This window comes from Hippoglossus stenolepis, chromosome 18 (assembly GCF_022539355.2).
Source record: "Hippoglossus stenolepis isolate QCI-W04-F060 chromosome 18, HSTE1.2, whole genome shotgun sequence".
NCBI lineage: Eukaryota > Metazoa > Chordata > Actinopteri > Pleuronectiformes > Pleuronectidae > Hippoglossus > Hippoglossus stenolepis.
Window position 1 is genome coordinate 10,741,570 of NC_061500.1, and position 22,000 is coordinate 10,763,569.

At 43.3% G+C, this 22,000-nt stretch overlaps 1 protein-coding gene across 1 annotated transcript in view; it reads left to right on the plus strand.

The window, feature by feature from the left end:
* Window positions 1–22,000, plus strand: part of pappaa (pregnancy-associated plasma protein A, pappalysin 1a) — a 92,897-nt gene that overhangs the window by 1,990 nt on the left and 68,907 nt on the right. Inside the window, exons 2-6 of the mRNA XM_047344455.1 lie at window positions 4,575–5,679; window positions 14,832–14,977; window positions 15,302–15,595; window positions 15,912–16,104; window positions 16,342–16,463. Of these exons, the coding sequence (XP_047200411.1) occupies window positions 4,575–5,679; window positions 14,832–14,977; window positions 15,302–15,595; window positions 15,912–16,104; window positions 16,342–16,463 (1,860 nt within the window). The remainder of the gene's footprint in view (window positions 1–4,574; window positions 5,680–14,831; window positions 14,978–15,301; window positions 15,596–15,911; window positions 16,105–16,341; window positions 16,464–22,000) is intronic.

The following is a 22,000-nucleotide window of genomic DNA, read 5'->3' on the forward strand; positions in this document are numbered from 1 at the left end:
AGGAGCTCGCAGCTCCAGCCGCAAGCCTGATGTCTCCCCCCCGCACCGCTACCCGATTCGACACCTTTGGATTGGCTACCGGAGTTACGAGACAGCGCAGAGAGACATCCAGGGTTTCCCCCTCTTGAGCGAACATGTCCTGGCTTGGGGGGTTTATTTGCGCAGCGGCGGTGCGCTCTCGTGGCGTTACGCACACTACACGCGTTCCTCCCAAGCGCAGACACTTGAGCGAAATCTTGGGGTTTGTAATTAAAAGGCACGGGCGAGATGGTGATGATGCTTCTCTGTCTGAGTGCGCAGAGGAGGGTGCACACACACACTTGGGTAGGTCCCTGCCTGCACAGATATGGTTGACACTTAGCAGTTGTCATCTGTGCGCACTCCCCCTTTTGTCCTGCCAGATCTGCAGCCGTGCGTAAAAGGAGCACCAGAAACGTGCTAGAAACCGCTCTGCATCATTTATTTTTGACCAACAGCGCTTTTGTGCATTACAGTACTGGACAGCTTTTTTTGGGTTGCTTTCCCTTGCCGATAGGGAGCGTTGCATACACAACCCACAGCCTGCCACGGTACTACTTGTGCAGATGGCTGCTGCCTTTGAACTGAACTGAACTGAATTGAACTCAGTCCTCCTCAGCCTCCTGTATGCCAGTCTGAACGTTTGGGGACTTAACTCAACCATATGAGCAAATTTACTCGCTCCTTTATTTTATATCTGTCTGGCCCTCTCAAAACAACTCCCCCCCCTCCCATGCACACAAATAAATAATCACTTGTGCGTGTGTGTGTCTGTGTTAAGTGTGTTTCAGTGTGTATGTGTGTATCAAGATACAGTACACTTTTAGGTAGCTCTAGCCAGTTGGCAGGGACATGTTCTGCAAAGCCAATCCCTTGTAAGACTCTCCAACTGGGGGAGAGGGGGGTGAGAGGGTCTGTTGTGACCTGAGTGACTCTTAGATTTTCAGCGGATGGACACAATAACAGGAACATCTGTACAGTATAATGCAATCTAGTACAACAACAACACACCACATTGACCAAAGATGTGAATAAACACCTCTCCGGCACAATGTGAACAGAAAATGAACCCTGCAGGCTTTACATGCATGTATGTGGTATCAGATCGCTCTATTTTGTACAGGTGGTCTTGTTTTCGCACACACACACACACCTCTGGCTTCCTCCTACTAGAGATTTCCATTCATGTATAATCTAATGTTTTCACTTTGAAGATTTGCTCCATGTGTGTTCACATCAGTGAGCCGGAGAGGGGTCCCAATGACAACACAAATGATGATCAAACAAATTCAATGAAGCCATAATCTTTTAAATCCAATTCGGACATTAAAAAAAAAACCAAGAGACACCAAAAATGCTCCATCCCCTTGTTTTGATCCCAGCACGGTGTTGTTTGCAGCAGATGTTTTTTTGTTTTTGACCATCCCTCTCTGGAAATACATACACGTAACGTCTGTAACTGCATGTGCAACTGGGAAGTAATTTATATAGTTAGAAATGGTTAATGGTTTGTATTTGTATAACGCTTTTCTCGTCTTGATCTAATAGCACTTCACATACATGTGCAGCACTTTCTCCATCACACATCAACGACACTGACGGCAATCAGGGACAATTTGGAGTTCTGCTCAATCTTTAATTCCTTGGAGAAGTAGAGCAGATTTGGATTCCTCTCGTTTCCAATTTTTGGTTGAAATGAGGATGTTCGACGATCAGTAGCTGTTATCAATGGCTCCATCAGATGATTGATGGAACCATCATTAAATACGTCTGGATCCTCTTGTGTCTCGTGTAGAAAACTACAGAACAGATTCCATGTGCTGTGAGTTACAGTTGACAGTGACAGTAACAATCCATGTGGTCAGAATTGATCCCAGGTTTTAAAAAGCACACACACACACACACACCCACACACACACCATCAGAACATCGAGTTCTGTCTCCAAATGTTATGCAAACTTTGTTGTGCCCTATTAGCCCCTGTATCCGGGTCATGTTGGGCCGTCCCGCATCAAAGGAAGAGGAAAATAATTCGGAGGAGGAATGGAGGCTCTCTTCCATGACCTGCTGGGGACAATTATAAGCAGACGTTGGCAGATAATTGCTGTGATAACAGATATATCTTGGTGCTGTTATCCAGTGTCACGATTAACACAACATTTTTTTTTTAAACCAGACCCCTTGCAACCAGAGCTACATATTATATTATTGTTGTTTAACTGTAAAACTCACATTGAATTGGCCCCCAATTACATTCATGCATTGAGCTCCTTACAATACACTGGGTATTTGGAAAAGTGTTGAATACCCCCCGACATCCTGATTAATATCCTTTCATTTAATTGGAATATCTGAGAGTGACAGTGACACCATCACTGTGCACGTTATAGTGCAGCAAAAAAGTGGTGTTACTTTATCTGACACTCATCATGTTATAAGCTATTGGTTGATCGTTCATGACTCATTTAACAAGGATTCCGCTGAATCAAGTCAGAGTGAAACTTGACGTCCAAGTCGAAAGTTTAAAGTCGAGTGTTTGAAAGTGGTCTGATGTCATTTTTATAATCAATATCCTTGTTATGTTCCTCAGGTTTTTTATTTTTTTTAAATATCAGTGGAATTTTCCATTGTCTGCTCGGGGGGGAAACTGCTGCAGTGGTCACTTTCGTATGACTATGAAAAGTGCCTTTCTTTGACCTTTCAGAGCCAGAACAGCTCAAAAGTAAACGGAGTCTTCATTGTTCCCTTCCTCCCTGCTTTTTATCAAGTCCGTGTGACATTTTTCTTTGTCCGTGCATGTGTATTTTCTTTTTTCCTGAGCGTGTTTTTCTTGGAAGAAGACAAATGGCAAGTGTGAGGAAGGTTACCTTTGAACCTGACAAGAACAGCTCTCCACTGTAGTGTGCGCATGCAGATCCCTTCGTGTGCGTGTTTGTTTATGTTCCTGAGTGGACACAAATGTGTTTCAATTTGCCTGTGTGTCTGCAGGGGTGTATATGCATATCTGTATTAGTGCGTGCACACGTGTGTGGGTGTGTTTGTGTGAGCCCGAGCAGTCGCAGTGCAGGGTCTGGAAAAGTGTAGTGTGTTAGATTAATTGAGCATGGCAGAATTATGACAGCTGTTTACACTAGGAGCCCTACGAGCATTTTAGCACACCTTTTAGCCTTGAGTGCATTAGCTGACAGATGGAAGGCTTTTTCCTTCCAGTGTAGTGGAAAGCCTGAAAACGTCATCCACCAAAAGTCTGACCTTGATGCTGAACCCAACCCTCCCTCTTTGAACATTAGTCCATTGAAATACCAAGTTAATGAATGCATACTGGAGTGTTCATCTAATTAGAAACAGGTCAAAGTTAGCAAGATGTCCATGCAGCCACCATTAGCCAGCCCCTTAGTGCAGGCTTAGGAAGCCTAATCGATGGGGAACAAAGGCATCTGAAGTGGACAAGTACATTGAGGCAAAGATGTGACCATCACTATGATAATCAGCTTATCATTTCAGGCCTTGCTAAAGGTTTCAGAGATGAATTAAAAAGGGCATTTGCACACATTTAATGCAGATGACAGGAGCAACTGTAAAGGACACTCCATACCTGCGTTATATGAGCTGCATGTGCGGGTCACGGACTGAGTGCCTCTTAGCGGATAGATATAAGTGCCAGAAAGTCAGATCCAAATATTAACAAATCCCAGGGATGTATTCTTGTGACACGAGTCCAGCTCTCACCCTGGGAGCATCGAGACGTCCACATGCTGAGACTGACTACGTGACGCATGTGCTCTGAACCTTTGCACCCTTTGACTGGACTGTGGATTTAGGCAGCGCAGTCGCGAAATACATGAACAAACACACACATGCACACGCACAGACATGAAGTTGTGTGCCTGCACATGTACCTCAACAAGCGCTAAACAAACAAACAGTTAGCATTCAGAGATCCCCTAAGAAGTGAAAACACATTACCATGCTGAAGCCGACATGCAGGGTCCAAGTGAAACAGGAAAAAGGTGTTTTGGTGCCTCTACAAAAACAAGGCTGGAGCAGAAAACTAGCCTTCTCTGGCTACCCTACTGGCAAGGGACATTTGCACGAGTAACTTTAAATGCACTCAGTGTTCACAAAAAGCCTATACCAAGATATTTCCATGGGGTCTCCCTTAGCTAAACATGCACTTCAACCCAATTTCCAGGACAACATTCCCTTAGATAGAAAAAAATGGTATCATATTAATGCATTTCTTGCTCTCTAACCCCAGCTATATTTTCAGACTCCCTCTTAAAATCCATTATCTAAAGTGGTCAAATTGTATGCCATAAAAACTGGGATAGTGGGCAATGAATATGCACAATTAGCATTAAGGATTACATGCATGTGACATGTGCACACTGCAAAAACAATCTTGTATAAATGGAAGATGTGGATGGAAAAGGTTCATTCTCTTATACTGGTCACTGTTTTTTTTGTAATTACTGTAAATTTTCTCATATGTTCATATTCACATCTGTATCCATGGCCTGCACATGTTAATCTACTTTTTTTCAATCTCTCTGCAGGCCTATACGACAAATGTTTCTATGCCTCCAGTGACCGTGGATGGCTGCTTGGTATCCAGGCAGTCAGTGAACATGGGAACCGTGACCCCCGCTTCTTCTTCTCCCTTAAGACTGACCGTGCCCATAAAGTGACCTCCATCCACTCCAATGCTCGCTACATACCCAACCAATGGGCACATGTGGCAGTCACGTATGACTGCGTGTACATGAAGCTCTTCGTCAATGGCGCCCAAGTGGCTGTCAGTCGGGAGCAATCGGGCGATGTCTTTAGCCATTTGACCAAAAAGTGCAAAGTCCTGATGATTGGGGGGAATGCACTCAATCATAATTACAGGGGAGCAGTGGAAAGGGTGGGTCTATGGAGGCAGGCCCGGGAGCAGAGGCAGATTATCAGAGATATGCAGGGCCACGACGACCTACAAGATCTACCTCAGCTGGTCATTCGAGAAACATTTGAGCACCCGGGCCGAAAATGGCTGACTGTAAAAGACGGTAGCTTTCCTCAGCCTGAGCAAGGAGGTAGTGGCCGATTAGGGCTTCTGGGTGGCAGCGGAGTTGGAAATGGCGAAGGATTATTGGACACAACGCTGGATCCTCCAACTTGTGGTCAAACTGTTTGCGACAATGTTGAGGTCATCAAAAACTACAACCACCTTTGGACATTCCGTCGGCCCAAGAAAGTGCGATATCGTGTCATAAATATATGGGACGATGCGCGGATGAAGCCGACCGTATCTGACCACCAGATCAGCCTGCAGCACCAGCAGCTAAATGATGCCTTCAGCCCCTACAACATCACCTGGGAGCTCAGCATTCACAATGTGACCAACTCCTCCCTTCGCAACCGGCTGATTCTAGCTAACTGTGATATCAGCAAAGTTGGCGATGATTTGTGTGACTCAGAATGCAACCATCCGCTGACAGGGTATGATGCCGGTGACTGCATGTCTGTGCACCGGAGCCGTTGCCCTGAGCACAAACAGGGGAATGGTGTATGTGACCCCGAATGTAACTGGGAAAACTTCTTGTATGACCTTGGCGACTGCTGTAATCCCAACGTGACAGATGTGACCAAGACATGCTTTAACCGCTCCTCTCCACACAAGTAAGATCCTTTCCTTCATTTGTTTTGCATGTTACCATCAAAAAAAGCTTTAACTTGTGTAAAATTCCTGGCTTTATATGATACATTTTCTTGGTTGACATTACTGAATAATTTAGGTAAACTAAACCCACATTATGGACTCGCATGCCTGGAGTAAATCAAACAACACATCTTTCCATACATGCTTCCCCGAAGAGAGGTTTTGAAGTCTAGTCCTACTGTTTCCTGACCATTTCAGGCTGAGGCTGAGTGTAACTTAACTCCCAGCCTGTGTGGCCTGGGAAATCCTCTGGGGGCAGCTAGTCCAATCTAGCCTTGGCCTGGTTCAATCAGTGTTCCACACATAAGCAGTGCAAAAACAAATGCAAACGGGGAGACTTTCCTGGTAGCAAATGCACCGGCCAGATTGCTAATTTTGTGTTCATTTTTCAACATCTCTCTCCACCTTTTTCTTTTCTATGTCTCCTATGTCCAGTGGTCCTTAGTAAGCTGGCTTGATTGGAGAAGGGAGTTGGTTTGGAAAGAGTGACACTCTAAACAGAGTGTAAGGGCAATTAGAGGTCAAAATCCAATACGGCTTTAGCTTGTAGCAATGGAAATTATTTCAAAGACATACCTCTCTTTCCAGGAAACCACTGACAGACATGTTTCCTGGGGAGGAAGGTATGGGTCCAAAAAAACGTGGCGGACTGAAAGAAATTCCCAGGAAAAACAGTGAAGAAAGTTCACTTTACTTGCATGTGAGCACCAGTATCAGAGGATCTCCTAGGTGTAATGTACATGAAGCGAGGTATTATGTGGTTTGTTAGAGCTACGTAAGGATAATACAGAGGTCCTCATGAATGCATGCAAATTCTTGTTTTTTTGTGGTAATCTTATTGTGGCTTGTAGATGATGAGTAAAAGCTGGCAAGAAGAATACATCCCTGGAATTTGCTGTAATATGGTTCATGCCAGACCTCCAATAGCAGGATTGTTTGTTTCTTGGTACACTGAAACCCAACACAGTAGACTCAGACATTTTTGTGGACAACGCAGGGGGTATTTATGGTTATGGCAGAAAAAGAGGCAAAAATGACAGAAATTCATTCGTTTGCCAGTGTTTCCTGCCACTGTCATGCGGGGACAAGCGAACGGGAGGAGAACTGGTAGGCCTGGTGTGTGGGATTGTTTGGGTCTCTCTGATAGCATGAGTCTAGGAAACTAGGCTGTTTTCAATCATAGTTACGCTGGAAGCACAGTCTGTCTGGCACTGTCCTGTTGTTTAAAATGACCGCTAAATAGCTAAATAATGACATCTGATTAACAACATCAGAGGGGGAACGCAGGTGGGATTGCCGTTGCTTCCATCTCTCAATTCCCACTTAGTCATCATTAGAAGCTCATTCATCAAGTGGCGGGCAAACAACTCCATTCAGACATGAGCTATTGGCAAAAACGCTTGCCGCTACAATGTTCAAATTTCCCTATGGGCATTTGAAAGACGGGCTTGTTGAAAGGAAGGATACCAGCAAAGAGACAGGCAGAAAGAGGACAAGAGAATTTTCACTTCAAAAAATAGATATAATCTCCTCAAGTGGTTGCTTATTTTGCTTTGATTATGGTATGTCCAGGGAGACTCGCAGAGAGCGGCACTACAAACAGTTTGACATTCCTCCTTAATTATGGAATTCTGCATGAACAATGCACTGTGTATGTAGAGGAACAATAGTTTTAAGGTCCGGCATTTATTTTCGCAGCGTTTGCGCCTGTTACCACTTACGTTGAGTGTGTTTAAAAAAAAAATCTGGCTAGCACAGGACACAGGCAGACTCTGGGGTCCTGCAACAGTCTTTCCTCTGAAAATACCATTGTTAATTACCCCGCGTCTCTCCCTTCACATGTGTCTGAGGGAAATATTTACCTCCACCGAGGAGGTTATGTTTTCACCCCTGTCTGTGTGTTTGTTTGTGAGCAAGATTACGCTAAAATTACCAAACCAATTACCACGAAACCTGGTGGAAAGATGTGGTATGGGTCAGGAATGAACCCATTCAATTTTGGTGCTGATTTGGATCAGGGGTCGCATCCAGGTCCTTTTTTAATCCCTTATTTTAACATTGCGAGACAGGGTGTGAATCTTGATGAAACACATATTTAAGGGACTGATATTTATGAGTGTTGGACCTTGTTTATTGTGTTTTCACAGTCCTTGGTAGTATCTGATGCTGTCTGACAGCGAGAGGGATTTAAGAACATCTGAAATTCTGGCTGTGATTAATACAGCGTGAAATTTACAGTATCTGTGCAGAAAGCAAATGTGAGATGATTAAGTGTGTGTATTCCTGTCCATCAAAGATAAAGGTAATATCTGCATAACTGGAATGAAGATCAATCCAACAATATCAAAACTCATCGTAGTCAGATTCAGTTTTTTCTCAAATTGGAATGCTTTTCTCCCAATTTGAGGCAGGATGGATATACTAAATTGGAAAGGCGGATATTAGGACCATCTCAGTCTCAATGTGTTTTTGGGAAATGAAGTTCTGGCCTGGCTTTGTCAGGGGCTAATAGGTCATCCATTTTCCCTTGGCCTCTGTCTCTCTCCCCCCTCCTGAGTCAATACCTCTCAACGTGGCAGGTTAATGGATGGACCACCCTTTCTCTTTCCCTCACTCCCTCTCCCTGCTGTATTCTAGCTCAGAGCGGGGAGCTAATCTCCAGGGCCCTTGACTTGGGTGTTTTACAATTGGTCGTCTAAACCTTAAGCCCCCGTCCCATAAAACATAATTGAGTGCTTGGGCGTAAATACCAGGACTTTGCACTTCTCATTTAAAGCCATAGCACACTTATAAAAGCACCTGTTGTTGAGGTTTCACCTGTGCTCTCGTGGGCGCTGATTGAAGACTTTCTGCGTCGCTATGGGACTGCAGGAGGGGTTTTTACTCGGGTACCTACACGCAGGCAGAGGAGCTGCATCTGGGGGTCTTTTGAAAGTATGACACACAGGGGAATTGGGTTGATAATGACATGGCGAGGTAATTGTGGTTCAGGAGTCAAGGAGGGACCTGATGAAGAGGTTCGCAAATCTGCCAGGACAGAGAGTGTTCTCCCAGATAGTAAATGGGAGGGGTGGGGGGGCTTTGGATCATCCCTTCGCCCACTCCATATGCCTCTAAATCCTGCTTTCTCACCAACCGGAGCAGTCACGGCAGGGTCTCTGGAATCTGAGCATTGACACAGATCTCATGCATGTGTCATCCGTGCAAGGGGGGAAAAAATAATCAGAGTAAGTTGGAAGGTTAAAGAAGAGAGAGCAAGTATAGTAATAAAGGCGGAGATGAATGATGGGTTTAGGGGCTGTGGTGCTGACGGACTCGATGACAGGGAAGCCGAGGGCCCCCCTCCAATTTTAAAAGTGTTCTTGGCCGTGAGACCGTCACTGCCATGCCAGCTTACCCCAGTTTTCACACTACGCTGCCCCACACATATGTATACAAGGCAAATTTATGGGCTTATATGAATTATATATGGGTGTAAATGGATGAAGTCATAATCCCCTATTTATTATGTGTCAGAAACAAAAGAATGAACACAGCGGTTCGAGCCTCCTCACACTCTCCTGGATCTCCCTGCAACATAGATGCCCTGAAGTGGCGCTTTCAATATGTGAAGCTGGATTGTCTGCGCTCATCTTACCTTTTCTAGCGCTCAGTTTCTCACTCTCTCTTTCTCTTTCTTTGTGAGTTCTTTTCCCAGGACATGTCTCCAAAGTGGTGTGGTGACATGCATGGAAAATCCTGTCCTTCCCAAGTGGCTCATCTTTGCTGAAAAAAACAAAATGTATGATGAGAGGCAAGAGCGGGAACCAGGGGCTATGGGATGGAGAAATAGTTGAGGGGTGTGAGAGACATAGAACACTGGGGGCGGGGGAAGCAGGGTAAGAGGTTAATGGAGGGGACGTTTGAGTGAGACGTGCAGGGACAGTTAGAAAAGGCCCAAATTGCTCTGAGTACAAACCCCCGTCACAATGAAGTCAGTGGAGACCAGCTTCCGACAGTGGCAGCAAACCCAAGCCTTCACCAATGTCATCACTGGACAGTAGCAGTGTAACAGTACACAAAATATCATGGGTCGCTACGTGAGATCACAGTTCTGTATGTTATCGGTAGAGCGAAAACAAGAATAACAAAACATTAAACTGCTTATTTTTTTAAGAAAAATTTAAACGGGCCGTGCATGTGATTCTTAAAGTCTGTAATACTGCTGCAACTGGCTACTAAAAAAAGAAATGATTACGAGTATGGCTGCTGCTTTTTAAAACACCAATGGCATTTATTAATAGAGTGTGGATACCTGGTTGGACTGGGTTCGGGTCAGGTTCGGCTGGGCTTTCTGTTTGATTTTTTACGCTGCTCGTGCCCGTAATTGAGTAAAACCTCAAGCTTGGGTCGGGTTCGGAGACAAAACACAGAATGCCTGTTGGGTTCAGGTCAGGCTCAGTAAGTTTTTTCTCGAGCAGCACTCGCACATTTGTTATTGCTTTGGCCTGTTTTGAATTGCTAGCGAGAGAGATGCTTAAATGTCATGGGGCGCTGGGTTTGCACTGCGGTGGAAACACGGAGTTTCAAATTGGGGCACACCGCTGCACCCCTGTAAGACATAGTGTGGAAAAAAGATCACACATGTATGCACAAGCTTGTTTTTGCTCCTATAGTCCCCCTGTACATCAATGCAGCATGCGATGCACATTGTGTTTTTGCAACAGAGCCAAGTGCAGTAGAATAATTGAACTCAAGATGAGTTAGGTGTTGACCCTACAGCAGAACTGCTGCTCTTATTCACTGCTGACTCAGTCATTTCAGTATCAAACCCCCCTGACACATTCCCCTCCTCACGCATGTCCTAAAACTCTGGACAAATATTTTCTGAGGAAATAATGAAATTCCTGAAATTATTAGGAAGAGGGACCTTATATCATCTGCTCCCTCTGTGTCCTTAGACCTGGCCCCAGTCAGTGCCCTCAGTTGCTCCCGCGCTGGTCTGAAAAAAGCATTCGCTACACTGAACCTTTTATTCCCATACTGTATATTAAACGTCTGTTTTGAGGGAACACTGTGTTTTCACTGAGCCGCTCCTTGTCCAACTTGTAATTTGAGGAAGGGGACTCGTCCAACAAAGGTAGTAGAAATGTTAAGACACATTTCGTGTTGCTGCATAGGAAATGTGCATTTGGCGGTAACGTTAGTCGGCCCGTCGCAGTGGGAGAATCATCTCAGTAGGCTAAATTCCACCAGAGCGCTGCCAGACACCAGCGTTACTGCCTTTAAATCACCTCGTTTAGGCAACGCTGAACATACGCTATGAGACAGATTGGCTTTGCACTCAAATTTCAATATTTTATGCCGACACTTGCTTTTCAAACTATTACCCGAAAAAGGAAAGAGAGCAGACTGGCGCAGCTGGTCATATTTTAAGAGCGTGTTTAATGCATTAAAACTAGTAGAATGAAATAGATTTTGCAGGTCTGATAAAGTCTGGACTCCAAATAAAATGGTCTGTTGATCTAAAAGAAGTGATCTAGTGAAATAACAGAAGCAGCTACTGAAATTTAATAAATACTGGCCTATGAAGAGACTAGTTTGAGTTTCAAGCATTCAAATGCATCAAATACTCACCATATGTCAAATTTGATCCCCCTGTAGTTTGAGATGCTGTTTTTGCAGTCATTGCCTTCGTTAACGCATTAATCATGAATAGAATTTTTATTTTTATAGAACAGTGTCAGTTTAAAACGATTAAGCACCGTAGTGATATTTTACCTTCTTGCCAGTGGTATACAAGCTTGTCCACAAAAGAAATGAAATGAATTTTTCCCAGTGGAATTCTCCTCCACCATGTCACGTTACAACAGCGCATGACGTAGAGTAAATATACTTCATTTTGACTCAGCGCTGGAGTGGAAGAATAAATATAAATAGCACACTCCAGATTTACGCTCCTCACAAAGATCTTTCTTTGAAATGTTTTTGCTTTTATCCTTATATTTACCCGAGTTCCCTTAAGTGGGACAAATGTGTTCTTCAAAAACAGACAAAGCCTGACATTTAGTCTTAGAAAATGATGACCCAGAAAATGAAATTGCGTCAATGTTGTTAAAGGTTGGTCTGATAAAAATGATGAAAACATTGTGCAGACATGAGCTCTTATTGTCTATGTTCCATTGAACAGAAAAATTTAAACATAGCATCTTTTAAAAAACATGCAACACACACAGATACGACCAATCTGCCTCATTTACGTATATTTCCTAATAGCACATAAACACAATATATGTTCTCTATGTCATGTTGACATTGCTTTATTTTACCTTTGTGTTTATCACATAGTTGCTTTTCAACATTCATGCCCGAGTATGTGCATGATTGCAACCAACCACTTTCATCCAGTGTCAGCACAAGCAAAACACCACTCATTATTACAATATTTGGATTTGATGTGTAGATGGACACCATTCACAAAATAGTGCCAATAGCCTGCAGTTTATTTGTTTTACGGTCAGATAATCCGGTGTAATGTTTTATAAGTTAGTGCATGTTTAACACAGTGAAATCACGAGTGTACTCCTTTTTTCTTTTTGGGAGGAAACTTAATCTTAAAACTGAATGCACTTATAATCTTATGATCCAAGCACATCCCAAAATATTAGGCGAGCAAGTGGGTCACACAAAGTAGGTCAAAACATCCAAAGAGGATCTAATTTGTGATAGTAAGGCCAATGTCATGTTTTGTTTTCTGATAAACTCCTGTTTTCCGTATCCATCGTGCGTCTTATACCCAAAGCCTCGGAAAGCCAGAGGAAATGAATAAACTGTCACGTCAGCATATGCAACAGATTATCGACTCCTCCGAGAGATGCCTGCAGCTCGCTGATGCCGTTTGCCAGGACCACCAGCCAGGCTCATGGAGAAACCTTGTTTGATGTGTTCATATAAAATGAATGACAGTTTCACTGCTGGGAAGATATCTCATTGTGTTGAATGATTGCAGTCATTACAGCTGCCGTTAGTGATTCCAGAGCCGAGACAAAGCCTAGAGTCATGGGTGGGGAGGCCTCAGAATACCTGAACGACCCACTGAAAAATCACGCTGACTTGGACGGCGGATCTGAGATTTCATCATAAAAAATAAAGCTAAAAGACGATCATATGCCAAGACTGATTGGCCACTGTACATCAGATACACACGCCCAGAGAAATGTTCTGCAAACTGCTCACGTTAAACACAATATTCCATTCTCTGATAAAGGAATATTTGATACCAAACAGTTACTGAATAAAGACCACCCCCTAATAATACTTATTTTGAGCCACCCAAAAAAATGTAATTAATCAAATAAAAAATCCCTGCATCTATCCCCTTTATTGAATCCACCCCAAAAGTGAATGTGTTCTTCCTTGGCCAATACCCCGCCCTTCCCTCACGTTTCAAGAAAATGGGTTGAGTAGTTTTTGCGTAATTCTGCAAACAGACAGACGAACAGACAAACAAGAACGAAAGCATGACCTTGGTGAAGGTAATAAAGGAAAAAACAAAAACAGAACTAGTTTAATATTTATTGCGATGCTAAAACCTTCTCATGTAGCATAAAACGGTATTGAGTACATTTAGGGCTAATGTGAATATTATAATATGTAATATCAAATATCATATATGCATATAAAACACCCAAGCAGGAGTTTATTCCACACATAAAATGAAAAGGGTCATTTTATTACAGTGCAGCTTGTGAGATGTGACAATATTAAAATGTCCCAAACTCTCACCACTAAAGCCGATTTATTCCCAGCAGCACCTGTTTGTTCCTGGTGTTCCTTGTGGTGACATCTTTAACTGTTTGTTGAAATCAAGAATTACTACGCTCAAGAGAACCGAGGCAAAACAACGTGCTGGTTAGTGCGTGATTCATTGTCCTCCGACATAAAACATCCGGCATCACTATGCAGACAAAAACATTGTGGCTTAGCTTTAAGTGTCTCCACAAATGGGAACCCAACCCAAAGAGCATTACACGTCCGTAGCTGCATATTTAGGGTATTGAACTGATGACATGCCTCCGCACTTCCGAGACAACAACATCTCGGCTGTAATCTCCCTCGCTGTCGAACAAGTCAGCAGGAACCGCAGTCAAACTGAATGGAGTGGGAAGGGATGATTTAATGGGTTAAAATTGTTAACAGAAAGCCATTATAAAAGTTCTTTAAGCGCCATTTATAACTGGTGCACGACGGCTGAGCCAGAGCTTCTAGCCACAATATTATCAAAACAATCTGTTGGTCGTGTCCAAATGAATGTAGTTTTGAGATATTCACACTACAAGATGGTTTGTGGTGAAGTCAACCTTGATGCTCGTCTCCAAAATAAATATTCATCATCTTTGGCAGAACAAGGGGAGAACAATGGAGTATTATGGAGTATTGGAGCCATGTTAAAGACGAAAGAATCTGAGATTACGAGAATAAAGTCGTAATTGAGAAGAAACTCGTAATACCATGAGAATAAAGTCATAATATTTGAGAAAGAAATCGCAATTTTTATGAGAATAAAGAAAAACTCCACTCCTGGATCCAAGATCTTGAGCCAATCCCATTGTGAAACTATGAAACCCCTTTAGATATCACGCAGATGGACCCAAACATTTCCTCCTCCATAAAACAGGCCAATTCCTTCATGTCTGTGCTTCTTTCTTTCTTAAACATTCGTTTCAAAGTCCGGATATCTTGATAATGTGGTGCTGATGTGACAGAAGATAAAGTATGAGTAATTCGTTATTCTGCGTCTGTGCAGCGAATCTGTGTGAAAGGAGAGTCCGGGTAACTTTGTCCGGAGACAGGTCATGTCTGCAAACGACAAAAGAGTGGTTAAAACCTTATGATTCCTCTTCATTCTGTTGGTTTAGCAACCATTACCAATACAATTAGAATACATTCAACAAGAACCTAAATCTGAGCCCTGTATTATTGAACAACAACACCACATATGTTCGTTTTTGGCTCGAAACACTGTTGCTATTTGCTTAACTTTGTGAAATGTGCATTCACTAGACAGACTCTATCCTAAATGTAGAGCAATTACCTCAGTGTGAAATACTTTCTTTCTCTCTTTGCTTTCCAGGGCCTATTTGGATGTGAAAGAGCTAAAAGAGATTCTGCATTTGGACGGCTCGACTCACCTGAACGTCTTCTTTGCCAATTCCACTGATGAAGATCTGGCGGGGGTTGCCACTTGGCCGTGGGACAAAGAAGCCCTCACACATTTAGGTAGGAGACAGATAAAAGCACAGACGTACAAGCATGCACATGCATATTCTTAAACACATGCACACATCCTTTCAGGTTGTTGATTTTGAGTAATAACAGTTCAAGCCCCGAGCAGTGTCTACTGTCTTCATTGCGGTTCTAACAAGGAAGGAGGTGATAATGAGGCTGAGGAGCCCCATGAATAATGCATTGTCTGAATCTTACTCCAGTTCCACAGTTACTTCACACTGCAGTCGGAATGGGCATTCGTGTTGCGTGAACTCATTGGAGTGTTTGCAATGTTTAAAATGTGCGTGGGTGTCTCTTTCCTCTGTCTCTCACCAGGCGGGATTGTGCTGAACCCGTCCTTCTACGGCACCTTCGGTCACACCGACACGATGGTCCACGAGATCGGTCACAGCCTCGGCCTTTACCACGTGTTTCGAGGCATATCGGAGACCGAGTCGTGCAACGACGCGTGCCTGGAGACCGAGCCCTCGATGGAGACCGGGGATCTGTGCGCCGACACCAACCCCACTCCTAAGTACAAAGGTTGCCACGATCCCGAGCCGGGCAACGAAACCTGCGGCTGTCGTCATTTCACCCACACGCCGTTTAACAACTACATGAGTTATGCAGGTGAGATGGGGCCTCCGCATGTGTTTTGCCTCTTTTCCTGGGCAAATTGTTACAGTTGATACCTCTCACATGCACAAAACAGACATCGCTGTGGAGGAATGTGTTGGGTCTGTGTGCACACTGAGACAAGTGAGGAATTTAGCGGGGACCTTTCAAGTGAAAAAACATAGTGGGAGGCACATCCGCTAATGTCACTCCTTTTGTGCGACTGTTTTGATGCCAGAGTTGATTTTATTAACGCGATCGGACTGGTGGAATAATTTAATACCCACTTCCTTGTCCTGTCACATCTCATCTCACCCTCCTTCACCTGCAGATGATGCCTGCACGGACTCCTTCACACTGAACCAGGTGGCCAGAATGCACTGCTACCTGGACCTCATCTACCAGACCTGGCAACACTCCTCCAAACCCCCTCCGGTGCCAATGCCGCCACAAGTGGTCGGGCAGCATCATAACTCCATCAACCTGGAATGGTTTCCACCCATTTCCGGACACTTTTACGACAGGTGAAATAAGATGGCAAAAAGACACTGGTGTGTATCGTGATATGTAGAGTCGAGAGGGATTCATTGTGTTGATTATAGTGTAATATAACATTAAATGAGTTGTTTACAGTCTAAAACCGGAAGATGAAACCTTTGCCGCGTAATTTCAATTACTGCAACCATTTTTATACATGTGTAAGTAACGTGTATTTGGCCTGTATCTAAGTTGGTTGTTGTGCTTGTGTGTTGGTTTCCTAGAGAAGTGGGATCAGTGTGTGATAAATGCACTGAGGGGAGAGTTCTGCTGCAGTACGCCTCCAACTCCTCATCGCCACGGCCGTGCGCACCATCTGGACACTGGTCCCCGCGAGAGGCTGAAGGTACACTACACAGTTACATGGTGCCCATACAGGTTGTTAGGTTCCAATGGCGTCCGACAAGTTGTGCAGTTCTTTGGCAAATGAAGTTGCAAATACTGTGCCCTCCTTTATTCTTCGCTGTGTACCGAATGTCGGCCTTAAGTCAGTATCTTGATTGCAAAAAGCTGTTTCTACTTAAAGCAAATTCATTGCAAAAGCCACATCCACCTTTTCATCTGCAGTTTACCAAACGATAACACGATTTGAGGTTTCGCTCTTTGTGCATCGGAGTATTGACTCAGAAAATCAACAACGATTTCGGTCGACTGACTCAACCCAGAAACATGCAAATGACTCACTGGTTCATGACACTTGGGCCGTGGGACAACACGGACGGATCGCGGAGGTCGCTTCCCAGTGGACGGTGCTGTATGGTACCGCAATTCCCATACGCGGGCTCGGGCCCAAGACGGAGGTTAAAGATCACGTCTTAGCTGTAATTCCCCATTTAGCCTAACTCTCACTTGATTTGAGTGCAATGAATTCCCAAATTAGTTGGATTTTTCCTATTCTCGTCCTGTTTGTAAAAACATATTAGAACATGCTATACTGGGACAGGCATCCGGGATGAGGTAATTATGTTACAAAAGTAGTTGTTTTCCGATCTGTGTGGCTCTGATCACTCTGTGGTTCTGGCAATGGCAGCTTCAGGAATACTCTGGGATACTGGATATTATGCAGAAAACTTTGCGCAGCTATTTGTGCATGCTGTTGTTCTCCCATATTATAGACTTCCTAATAAACTCAGACATGTAAAAAAGTATGGAGATCTGTAAAGGACTGAAGTGGTCTGAAGTGAGGACAGATTGTGGAAATTAGGATTGATATCGACACATGGAGGTGTAAACAAATGGATTAATCTAAGCAGTGTACCAGTATGTAAGTTACTAGGTACCTTATTTTTTTTATGGTGAAATAACCAATTGTCTCAGGAATATTTTAATTTAGAATCTCGAAGTGATTACAACTTTAAAATTGTTCCAAAAAAATGATTTTCTTTCTTACCTTTTCCTACTTTCCACTTTTCTATTTGACCAGAAGTGTAGAATCAGTGGTCGTAGACGTCCGTGCATTTCCTGCAATTCGTGCAACCATTTGATGGCTTCCTGTAAACTCTAGCACAGAATTTAATGACTAATAAGTATGTGTACGCTCAGCCTGCAGCGCAGCATATCTGAGACCGTGGAACCCGCACATCACTGTAAGGTCATGTAGCGAGTCCGACCAAAGTCTATTATCCACACATTATCCCACGTTTAAATCTCAAAAGCTGACAGGCCTTTCATTGTTTTGGCCCTTAGGCTCTGGAACCATCTTCCTCCATATATCAGATCAACTAAATCTGTCAGCTGCTTCAGGCAGCAACCAAACTCGTTTTTATAGAGCAATCTCTTATTTGTGTGGGAATGTCGTATTGGTGTGGTACCCTGACGTCTATTTAACCATGTATTTGCTTTAGATATTATGTGGAATCGTACATCTGCATCTGTACTTTCTGCTCTGTGAACCATTCAAAGCTTTATTTAATAATGAGTGTTTATATGAGGGAAATTATAACGATAATTCCTGCAATAACAAGCAAGACACATTTTACATGAAATACCTGTGTAAACTAAGTCAACAAATATTACTAGTACTTCAACTATATATGTATTAAATCATCAATGATCACATAATCACATAACAATAAACAAAAAAAATGTTTAATCTGACTCAGCTGATAATCAAAGATATATATTTCTAGTTTGGACAGGCCCCCTTTCAATCAAACTTAAAAATAGTGCACTTTTGGTAAAACCACCATCTTTCCGCTGACGAGTGTGATAATAAGTTGATACAAATCCAGATACCTCCTTATTATGTTAATCTATTTTGTCTGTTACCATGAAACTAAATGTCAAAACAAATGGGTAAAAACACCAAAAACCCAGTAACAGTAAATTAGATATGACTCAACAGCATTAATAATAACAATGAAATATCACTTTGCCAAAGAGTCGAATTTGTCTCTGTCTCTGGTTCTGTCGCTTCGAGTCTGAATGTTTTTCTCCCTGTGTGTGTGCGTGTGCGTGTGCGTGTGTGTGTGTGGACGCTCTATAGATTCTGAAAGCACTCAACCTTGTCCTCACAGTGTGTGTGTGTGTGCGTGCGCGTGTGTGTGTACCAAAGGCAAGTCTGGGCTTGTCTAACACGCTGTGTGTGTAAACTGTACTCTATTTTCCCTCTTGGAAGGGGTCCCTGTTTGTGGCTGCTCCCCGTTCCCTGTTAACTCTGCCTGGGCCAGCTTCTCACTGGATACCACAGCTGCCGGTTCCTGCTGTGATTGTGCATATGTGTCTCACAGTTTCTAATTTCCAAAAGACATTCTGGCAAACGTCTGCCCCGAGGATTTTGTAAACTGAAGTATTGGCGTCTTAACTATTGGAATAACATCCTTATATTGTGGAGAAAAAAAAAGAAGCATTTGTGTGACCGTGCATGTGTGTCTACATCAACATCCATGCATATGTATGGCACCTGTTACTGAAGGACTTGCCGGTTGTGTCCTCACACTACTTGACTGGGGAACACTGCTGTGGTCGGAGAGAGCCAAAGTACTTCTCATAAATCTTTACTACTGTATGCCCTGGAGAAATATGGCAAGGGGGGGGCAAGAATGAGAAAAAGGGCAAAAACACACATGGATATGGATTCAGGGAGAGGGGGTAAGAAAGGTTGGGAGGGGTGGAAACCGCCCAAGATAGTTAAGAGAACTGCATGTAGTTAGTGACATTCACAAGGGAGGATCCTGAGTTGATTGAAAACAGCAGTGTGCGTGAATGGAAGTGAAAGGTCCAGGATGTATATGCTCACTAGCAGATGTGTGTGGGACTGTGTGTGTGTGTGTCTGTGTGTGTGTGTAGCGCTACATGGATACATATCCCTGTTATTTTGTGAGTGCACATGGAGGTGCACTTACAAAATAACGCCCTCAATGTACATTTGCAACGTACGGAACGCACAAACTGTTTTCCAGTGGGTAAATATGTATGGATTTACTCAATAAGTCGTAACAACAAACATCTGTGTGTTTGTACAAGCACAGGTCCAAGACATTATTAGAATCCTTCTCGAAATAAATATACGCTGGTTTTATGGGATAGGAACAAGGAAAATCATAATCCATTAGGGAAAAAAACATTCATTAATGAAATGATTAAGAACATGAGAAAGTAATGGGATATGTGGCCGTTCCTGACACATTGATGGGATCCCTATGTTTAATATACTGTGTCAGATTGTTGTATCCCACAACTGTTTTTTTTCTGAAACTACCCCGAAACGCGGAAAAGAGAGTTTTATCGTCTTTCCTGCCAAGTTCAAGCAAAGTGCACGGACCCTGTTTGACAAAATGACCTAATGTCTGCTTTAGCTGAGTGAATATTTATTTAACTATAACATTTACACCCCTCATGAACATTTAACTTTACAACGCACAGAGAAAAAAGGCACAAAACTCCCTTCACAAAATCTGCTCCCTTCTACCCTCGCTAGGCGGTAACATTACCCGCCAAGTCAAATACTGTGGACTTGATTATTGATTTATTATTGCCATCGTCTGGTAAACGTAGGTTTACTCAAATAAACATAATCTGTTTTGCCGCTCATGATTTTCCTTGGCTCCCTTCACCTGTTCATAATGGCATCATGTTCGCTCCTTCATTAAACAACTCTGTGGGGATGTATACATGTGTAGCACCTGTGTCATCTGGTCCGTACGTCTAAAGTGAAACACAAATGATACGACAGATTAACCTCTGACGTGCCGCGAACGCAACGCGATGTGACAACGATTCCCAAGCTGCATAGTGTCTGTTGCCTTCATGAAGTGGATCTGTGAAGTGCCTCCCTGTGTGTGTGTGTGTGTGTGTGTGTGTGTGTGTGTGTGTGTGTGTGTGTGTGTGTGTGTGTGTGTGTGTGTGTGTGTGTGTGTGTGTGTGTGTGTGTGCGTGTGTGCGTGCGTGCGTGCCAGGGCAAAAAGGGGGCTGGATGGGGGTAGACGTCGGCCTTCTGAGCGAGGAAGTGTGTAACAGTGTTTGACAGTGACTCACCAACGGTGAGAGAGAAAGCCAGAGACTTCCTAGAAAGCATCAGCCGTGCATGCCTGGACACGTCCCTGTGTGTTTATCCATCCACCTAATATGGAGGATTATTATTGGATAAGGGACAGGCGTCTGCAACTCCTCATTTTTCGTCTGATTTCCGTAATCCGTGTCAAACTTGGATCGCTGACTTCAGAGCAGATCAGTGTCTTTTGCTCCACTTTTGCATTAAAAGGAATAAGTGTTATTGCAGTTGCTGATTAACGAAGTCTCGCTCTACTTTTGCCACATCATCTAGAAATATGCTGCTTATTATACTATTGTAAATCGCTATGAACTGTTGTGGAATCTGCTAAACCTTTTAAACTCATGTAGCTACAACATGAAACTGGACATTTCCCTATATTGCATTTCGTTGTCTCGCTCGTCTACAACACAAACACATGCCCTGGAATCGTTTTTGACAGAAGGCAGTTTTTCTGGACGTCTTCAAAACGGAAGGAGTTGAAAGTCACTAACTTTAACACAAATTGCTTATATTCTCTTCCATTGATGGTTAGTTCGCTTTTATTGATTCTCTTCATTTTATTTAAAGCTTCATTTACATCCCCTGACACCAGAAGCAGAGCTGGGTGGTGCACCAATTCAACCCCTGTTAAGATGACCTGGTAATGTGACACTAAACTAAACACAGCCACTATCATCCGCTCTGTGATTATTCCAAGAATCTTTAGAATCTCGAATAGGAGAAACGTCTTTATTTGCAATTGAATCAGATTTATTTTTCTCCATATATTGTCTATTACACGCAACACACATTGAGGTCCACGCCTGATATTCCATAGTTCAGTTGTAATCATTTGCTCATCCCCAAAATTACAATGAATCGTAACCTTATCTCATTTGGCCAGACCTCTACCATGGCTCTGATATGGACCTGATGCCGAAGAGGTTAGAGAACACAGACACACCGGCTCGTGTTGAACTCAGCACCGATTAGACTGCAGTTCGGCTTATTTTACTTCGCTCGCTTCTCCTATAATGGTTGTTTTTGTCGACAGGCAAATGGGATCATCTTATAATAAACAGAGAATGAATGGCTCGTATTGAAAGCTCAGGTCTGGATGGTTCAGTCACCCAGAGCCCCCCCCCTCTGTAAGGGGATTATAGGTCAAAAACCTCAGAGCTTTTTGTGCAGTAGTTAGTAGCTGATATAAAATTGTTGGAGGTCTGTGAAATTTAGTATGTGGAATATTTTGTCACAGTGAATCTCGATTACCTGTTAACCAGATCATTACATTGTCGTTCTTGTTTTCACACATTGTGTCTTGCCAGCCGTCGCTACATCTTTGCAGGTTTCAGATAAATTCACTTTGCCTCAGGTTACACAGTGGATGACACCCCTATTCTGTCTCC